The sequence below is a fragment of the Puntigrus tetrazona genome, chromosome 14 (assembly GCF_018831695.1).
Source record: "Puntigrus tetrazona isolate hp1 chromosome 14, ASM1883169v1, whole genome shotgun sequence".
Lineage (NCBI taxonomy): Eukaryota > Metazoa > Chordata > Actinopteri > Cypriniformes > Cyprinidae > Puntigrus > Puntigrus tetrazona.
The window spans coordinates 10,787,086-10,796,044 of NC_056712.1; the positions used below are offsets into that span (position 1 = coordinate 10,787,086).

Genomic DNA, 8,959 nt, shown 5'->3' on the forward strand with positions numbered 1-8,959 from the left:
TCTATCTATCTATCTATCTATCTATCTATCAAACTTCAAGCTTTTAACTACTTAAAACTATCTCAGACAGAAAACATCAAACCTAAAACTTTCTAACCTTAAACTTTAACAATTTTTTGTTCCTTTTTACATTTTTCAAACTTTTTCAAACTGTCTGGTCAGGTCTCGACAAACAAAGTATCTCACATACTTTTTTTTAAAGATTAGCCTAGGGCTACATGTAGTGTGCATTCAAAACCATCTGGAGCACAGACCTTCATGCTTGTTTGGACAAGGACTTTTCCATTACTGAAAATGAAAGTGAATGGCTAGACAAAGAAGGTGTGTTCTGAAAGTGAATACCAACCAGTAAAAGACAAAGCGCGAAAGAGAGAAGGAGAGACAGGAAGATTGCACGGAAGAGAGAGGATAAACATCAAACTGGTCACAATCAGAGCTAAGGTAAGCTTGAACATGTGTTATAATTTCTTATAATCAACCTTCTATTAAATATAGATAGATAGATAGATAGATAGATAGATAGATAGATAGATAGATAGATAGATAGATAGAATGATACATAGATAGATAGATAGATAGATAGATAGATAGATAGATAGATAGATAGATAGATAGAAAGATAGATAGGCTATTGCAGAATTTCCACTCTAATCACTGGATCTATGTCTACATATTCTAAAACGAGGATAGATAAAAGAAAATAAATAAATAAGTATATTTTTTATCATTTAATATGCTAGGCTACACAGGGCATAATGAATAGTTCTCTGGTCGTGAGCACAGATAAAGCTGTTTTATCCTTATAAAGTTTTATAAAGTCAAAGTTAGACCGAGTAATTTGTTACAGTAGTTGGACATCGAAATAAAGAAAGCAGCAGGAGCTGAGAATCTCTCACACAACTGCGGCAGGTGTTTTGCGTTGTCCGTATCTATGCTGAATCTCTCCATCTGTCATATCCCAAATGTTAACAAGCTACAGTAAAATATATACAAATTAAGCTTTAGAGACGACAGTGTCATCACAAGGAGTGGCATTTATCACTGTAATATAAAACTCGTAATTCCCGTAATCTGTCATCTGTATGATGAAACTGAAATTGAAAGTAGAAGAAGAATTTCTCTGAAATGTAAAAATAGAAATCACAGTAAAAGTACATTTAGACGTAGATGGGTGTTTCTTTACCTATTTTTTTAAGATTTTTTTTTCTTATTAAAAAAGGGGAATTCCAACTATTTACGTTTCCACCAAATCTAAAATGCTGTGTTGTTTTTAAGCATCCATCTGTTAGTGATGGGAATTACATTTTTGGAACAAAACGGCAAACCGTCTTGCGAAGGATAATTTCGTTTTAGATAAATAATAATATATAATATAATATAAATCACATTATAACCTAAGAACTTATATCTTTGGTAAGTAATGAAGGCATAAGGGTTTAAATGTGTTAATCCTCTGGGGCATGAGAGTGCGGTGTATCTGTGCAGTGTTTGAGATCGACGCTGTGAATGCGATGTGTCCAGATGTCTGGTGTGACGAGGGAGGACGGTCTGGTGCCCAGAGCGCGCAGCAGCCTGCCTGTGGTGTGTTCTGCTGGACTGGGCCTTCTCATGCTGCTGTATGCTTGGCTGCTGGACTCCGACAGGTTCACTGAGAGAGCTGGAATGATCGCTTTTTGCATCACAGTAGAAAGGGTTATTCACAGTATGTGCTTGTTTGCAGAGGAGTGGCTCTTCCATTCAAGGCAAAGGTTAGAAATCAATTGTATACCGTGCATGCCCTTACGTCCTCACCGTAGAAGAACCTAAAGAACCTTCTCCACTAATTTGTGGAATAGAAAGTTTTCCGTAAATATTCTTCATGAAATCATATGCTTGACACAAAAAAATGTATTGTTTCAATATTTAATATGTTCTTTTCTAGGTATCGTGGCAGGATGAATGAGATCTTTCAGGCTTGCTTTAGAGGGCATGTCGTTTTCGGGATGTGTGCAACCTTTCTGATGCTAAAGTTGGGTGGAGTTTCGTTCTCTAAAGAGCAGTGGAGCACTATAGCCCTCATGTGCACTGTTTACCTGTTACTCAGAAGCCTGGGGTTCCTGGTAAGACTCATCGCTTGCCAAGGGAGCAAAGTCTGAATCAAATGATAGTGACCAATATTCATTACACACTTGTTAAAGTGGATCAGTTACATATAAAGGAACAGTATGCAACTTGGCACAGCACTTTACATTTGCAGTGGTTTTCTCAAAAATCAAATAGTCACATTCAAAAAGCACAGGTTGGAAAGTAAAAGACATTCAGTCTTGATTTGAAATGCTACACAGGAAATATAAAACATACCCGTATATACTCATTGAACACATGAAGGTCACAGACAGAAAAACCCTCAAAGTACACTGTATGCAATATGTTCCGATCAATATAAAGTTGCTGTAGAATCTCAGCTGCTTCACTTTTGCTTTCACAGAGACTACTGGGATTCCGATATTTAATACTGATATTAATAGTTCAGAGATGTTCAGAATACCTTGTGGTTTTCTGTTTGCAGTTTCTCTCTTCAACTCAGGTTTCCAACTAAAACACATCTCATTTTTTATATTTATAAATTAATACTGTCACATGTCATCCTCCACTTCATTACTTGTTCTTAACTTCAGGATTACTGTGGACGCTAAAATTCCCATTCCAGCCATGCACAGACATACCATCAACAAAGCTTATAATGTTCTTTCAAACAACCATGTGTTTGTACTGCAACTTATCAAAAATAAAGCAATTGGGAGAGAAATCTACAAATTTAACAAAATGGTATATTTCTGTGTTTTGCAGGGCCTTGCTCCGGTTGAGATCTCAGAAATCTGCGAAACAAAGAAGATGAATGTGGCACATGGTTTGGCCTGGTCTTTTTATACCGGTTACCTCAAATTTGTCCTTCCAGGTACGTTCGTTTGCGCTCTACATGAGAGACCATATTTGTTGAGGCCTCTAGGGGCCTTGTTAATCATGTCGTAGTTTCAGCTGAGAATCATTTAAACAAAAAAGCCAGTGTATAATAAAAGGTAAAAATAAAATGATTCTCGTGATTTTTCCTTGGAGTAATAGCTATCGTGAAGCAACTGACTGCAAATATCTTTGAATGAAAATGAGGCTGTGAGGAAAGAAGTACAGTAAATTCAATAGATTGTATGGTTGTTTAACTACATAGTTAGATGGTTAAAAACTTTCAGCTGACAAAAGTTTGAAAATTACACGGTCTAGGAATTTTAGAGCCTCCAGTGTGTGTCACTGAAAAATCCCTTGCACGGTCTTATTTTCATTCACGTTAGATCCAAACCTTACTAAGATATAGTAGCTTAAACAATTAAACGTGGTGCTAGCAATGTCAAGGTGAATGCAACACAGGTCATGCCAAATCCATTAATGTTGTTTATTAAAAACTAAGGCTGATGATACACAGGGAAACGGTTTGAGCAATGAGCAACCAGTTAAGACACAGGGCCCAGGACTGATAAAGTATGCAGATATAAATTTGTTACCTATTCTCAACGGGAAAGTGCCCAAACTGTCTAGCATTGTATGCAGTTCTAAATGTGGTAAGGTATGGGATGGCTGGGATGCTGGTCCTTTGCCAGCGTATGACCAGCATAAACCAGTAAAGGACCAATTTAAACCAGCAAAGGACCAGCATAAACCTTCTTACAAACCAACATGCCGATAACAAATGATCCTTCTTCAAACTGAACAGTGAAAACTAAAAATGGTACATTATGGTTGTCAAGTGTAAAGATTGAGAAGATTGAGAAGATTCTAAATTTAGTGCACAAGACTAATGGGACCTAATTTTATGGTGGTTTTTGGGGCATTGCCTGATCACATTATCCTTTCACATGGAAGCGTGCACATTCATCATAATTTCATGTTTTAAATGTGTGGGTAAATGATGACCCTTTGAGATTATGTGAAAGTTTCTGTTCTCTCGCCTGCAGACTTACAGAACAAGGTGAGCCGGTATTCCTCCACCAGGGGCAAACTGAGCTCTTCACGTCTGCACATCCTTCTGCCTCTCAACGCCAAGGTTCCGACCAAACCCGAAGAGGAGGACACTCATGTGATCTTCCATGAAAACCTTCCAGAACTGGAGCGGGACACGGCAGGGGTGCGCAAACGTAGCTACAAGAACAGCGTCTACAAGATCACCCAGGACAAAGAGGTGGGCTAATGCTGATTACTTATTACTAAAGTTCTTTGATGCTGGAAATGATCAAGAACTTTTTTAAAGAATTTATTGCGAAGATATGATGTACAGAGCATTTTAACTAGATCTTTTCTGGTGTTCGGGAAGTAGGCTGTGCGGTAAGGTTATGTGTCAGAACTGATGCAGAAGTTTGCACTTCTTAGTGATGAGAGAAACAAGCGTGGGTCTTCGATCGGCAAACATAATCCAGGGCGCGAGGCAAAGAGAGATAATGCACAAACAGGAAATAATCCAGGCGAGGTGCAAACACAATCCAAACGACAAGATGAAAGGTGAATACGAGATACACAGGCAAGAATTTAAACACAGGGAAACAGGCTAGGCACGACTATGACCAGATTAATTTTTCGTTGTTTAGCCGTAAAAAAAAAAAGAACATGACACATAACATTAAATTATTAGCATCTAACTCAGGGACGGGCAACTGACCCGCAGTATCTTTTAGTATGGCCTTTGCCTTGTTTGTTTGAGTGATACCTTGTATTGTGAACACATTGTGATGTGTTACTGATTTATCAAGAAGAGGAGACCACACCTATTATTGTATTCTTTTATTTGATAAGTATTTATAAGATATACAGTACATATAGTATTGTATTTACTTTATTGAATAGTAGAAAGAAAGACCACCGTAGCATCATATTTAAAAGTAGTTTATTGAGAAAATACATTAGGTATGACATATGTAGCATTCAGTTAAAGTATAGCCAGAGATAAAATATGTCTTAGTAAGAACTTTGAAGAATATGACCGTTAACGTTGAGTGCTGAGTTCCCGACGCAGAGAAGAAGACATCTTAGAAAGATCTTCGCAGAAGAGCAGACTGATAAGATGGCTGTCTTTTTATAGTGAGCTTCTTGAGAGGGAGGTCTCCAGCTGTACAGGACTTTCCCAAAAAGTGTCGACTTGCACCTGTAGCCTATAAAAGGAGAGCTGCAGTTAGAAGTGAGCCAGAAGTTAAAGCTGCACCTCGGCGGCACACTTCTCCGATGCCAGACAGCCTCGCCACGACGCCTCCGAACGACCGAGCTCGCAGATTACACAGCTTTGTTTTTATACTTCTATTTTATATTAGTATTTTATTTGTAACGCAGTATTTGTTAGAATGGGTGGTCAGGCAGACAGAGATCAATCAACAGCATAAAAAAAAAAATCCAGATCATAAATGTTTACCAGGCTGAGGTCGGGGCATACGGCAGACAGACAGAGATCGGTAAACACAGGCGGACAAGATCAAAGGGGCAGGCAGCAAACAATCAGTAGTCGAGTAGCTGTCCAGATTCATACACGAGGAACACAGTAGGATGAAGAGAACGCTCAGAAATGTTAGCTGGGGCAAAACAAGACTTCACAATAAATGAGTGTGAGGACGCTGTTTAAGTATTGGGGCTAATGAGGAACACCTGAGCAGGTGATCAGTCCTAGGTAGGGGGCAGATGGGAAGTGAAGCCTGAGTGGCTAATACTCAGGCAAGTGTGCCATCCAGTGGTGATCGGAGAGATGTGTGACACATGGGGTCGGGTTAGATTTAGGGGTAGGCTCAGGGTTAGTACCTAGCTATTACATTGTAATTACAACAAGTACATAGTATGTACATAACGAACACGACTGTGAAATAAAGTGCAACCCAAATATTTCTCGTTTTTGCTAATTGTTATTTATTAGTTTATCTTATTTAGTTCTAGTTTACCTAATTGCACTAATTAAGCTAAACTAATAAAGTTGCCAGCGATATTATATGATTTCTGTGTGTGTGTGTGTGTGTGTGTGTATAAGCCATTTTGGTCCATACACAGAAACCTATAATATACAAATTGGGATTCAGCAACACAAACATTTGACTGTCAAAAGAGCATCTCCTTGTGGCTAAAAGCTGCAGTGGCACTGAGAACAAATTCAAGCTCTTTCCTCCTCTTTGTGTCCCTGTAGACTTTTAGCTGCGTTCTGGAATACGCCACACCATTGCTGACGCTGTATCAGATGTCCCAAGAGAGCAGTGCAGGGTTTGGAGAAAGAGAACGAAAACAGCAGGTCCTGTTGTTTTACAGAACACTCAGCCAAATTCTGGAAGATTCCCTAGAGTGCCGGAACCGTTACCGGCTCGTCCTGCTCAACGGTAAGAATTTCATTCCAAATAGAGTCAGACTTCTTATCTTATCTGGGTGTAACTGTGCAGTTTTCTCCTACAGTTGTTCATCTCTAATGCTGATTTCATACACCCGCTTTTCAGATGAGCACACAGGTGACCCTCATTACCTCTCCAGAGAGATCATCCAGAACCTCAAACAGCAGGACGGAGAGATTCACATGGAACCCATCCGAGAGTTACCAAACGAAGTCCATCCTTTCCAAGAAGAGGGTTCGATTGAGAATTTCAATGATGTGCACCATGCTGCTTATCCTGAAGACCCAATGAGCAATGACCCCACCCTCATGTTCAGCCAGCCACAGTCCTTGAGATCTGAACCGGTGGAGACCACCGATTATTTTAACCAAAATCATGCAAAGAGATGAGATTGAATCATGCAGCGCTCTGCGTGAGTTTTTGGTGGCTTGTGAATTTTTTTATGTAATAATAATATTTAAGAATCCATTAAATCAGCTGCTCATTAGCACCCTCATTTACCCTGTGTGTTTTCTCTCTGTCGTGTCTTGTTCTGTAAATGTGGACAGTTTCCTTTAGAATTATCTGGAAAGAAGCACCCACATAAAGGCTCACGACACACGCACACTTTCAGTGTTATTTTAAAATCATTTTTATTATATATTTACTTTATTATTCTAGTATGATAAAACTAAACAATAATGTTGTGAATTTTTATATTTTCTGTTTAATTTTATATTTAGTTAAGGTTTTAGTATTTTAAGGTTTTGTATGTTTTTAATTTAGCTTTTTAAAGATTGTGTGTGTATATATACATTTTTTAGTTTATTTAGTTTTAGTTATTTTAATACTTAAACTGAATGAAAATGAAAATACAGTAGTTTTTTTATATTTTATTTTTTTTCAGTTGTTTACCTTATTTCAAGTAATGAACATGTTTATGGTATTTATGCCAGTATTAAATGTAGTAATTTTGATGTTGTAGAGTTTTTTTTTGCAATCATCAGAGCTGCATGCATCTTTGTATATGAATAAGATATTGTTATAAAAACATGCATACAAAAAGACATAGGACTATTACTTGCATATGTGTTAAGGACTTCTTGTAAAAAAAATAAAATAAAAATTATTAATTAAAAATAGTAACATTAAAATGAATATCTTCATATATTTTTTGTATGCTTTTTCCCTTACTGAAGAACTAAATGCTGGAGAAAAATTCCTTGCTTTCTGTGAAACAGTTCTCCTCTGACTGATTTCCTTTCCATGTCCTGTGGCAGAACAATTACACTGAATGACAGAAACAAGTTTGAACAAGTCATGTTGACGGAGGTGATGAGCAACACTGGGAAGGATCATTTAAGATGAATCACTACACTGCTCCTCCATGACTAACATGTTTAAGTCTGACATTTATCCACTGATCAAATGTCTTATTCAGCTGATATAGCTCATTTCAAATAATCTATAAATAGCTTACTCTGAAGCTGTGCGATTTAGCTAAACAATATTTTTTTATGAAGTAATAAAGCAGTCTATCAGCTTTGTACAGACTGGTGTGGAAAATGATGAAACTCAGATGATGAATGAAAACGTGAAGGTTTTAAGTTCTCTGCACATTTGAACTTTTTACAGTGGATCATTGTTTTAAAATGAATGTGTAACTACATGAAAATCACACACACAACACATATTTAGTGCTGTCAAACATTTAAACATGATTAATCGCATCCAAAATATTTATTTTTAGCTTACATAATATATACTGTGTATATTTATTATGTATATATATATATAAATAAAAGTATATATTTAGAAAATATTTTTATTACATAAATATATATTTAATACAAACAATTTTTCTTCAATATATACAAAAATATGTTTGTATTTATATATACATAATTATGAAATTATGACAAAATTATGGTGTAAAATTATTTGTAATCACCTAATCACATTTGAACTATTTTATTCATCCAGTATATCATTTATTTTTTCTTTGTATACAGCTTTTAATCATTAATTAATTTACATTTCTTTGTTTTAGATGTAGCTTTTCAATTAAAATGAGTCCATAAATATTTAGCAGACAGATGTAACATGACCAGCGAGATGCAAAGCATTGTGATCCATTAGCAAAAAATAAAAGATGTAGTTGTAGAAGGGTACACAGGCAAGAATAAAAAAAATAAATAAATAAAAAAAGGGCTAGGACAAGGCTAGAAAAACTAGAAATAGCTCTGTAAGGTAGCTATCAGCTGAAACAAAACTCAGAAGTGAACAACAGGACGTCCATGTCTTAAGTAGTATGTCTATGATTGGAAGCAGCTGTGTGATCATGTGAGTGTGTGATTGGTGACAGCTGTGTGTATGTAGTCAGTGTAATAGTTGACTGGAACGGTTTGCGACAGTCTGAGTGAGTGGTGTGACAGTCAACATGATGAAAGAGCGACAGTAAACTGGACATTCATGACAGCATTCATGACAGACGCTTTAGTCCAAACGGGGAAACAGCTTAGTTGTGGACACTGGAAGAAATGAATCATCTTAATTAATTAGGAGTTCGAAATTTTTTTTGTTTTCATATATACAAAACA

General features: G+C 36.7%; 1 protein-coding gene across 1 annotated transcript; it reads left to right on the top strand.

The window, feature by feature from the left end:
* The first annotated feature begins 22 nt into the window (after positions 1-22).
* On the top strand, positions 23-6,876 carry sting1 (stimulator of interferon response cGAMP interactor 1). The gene is made up of 7 exons (XM_043256861.1): positions 23-441; positions 1,522-1,748; positions 1,922-2,099; positions 2,830-2,938; positions 3,987-4,210; positions 6,185-6,371; positions 6,486-6,876. The coding sequence occupies exons 2-7, from the start codon at positions 1,522-1,524 to the stop codon at positions 6,767-6,769; spliced, it is 1,209 nt and encodes a 402-aa protein (XP_043112796.1). The 5' UTR covers positions 23-441; the 3' UTR covers positions 6,770-6,876.
* Positions 6,877-8,959: the final 2,083 nt, after the last annotated feature.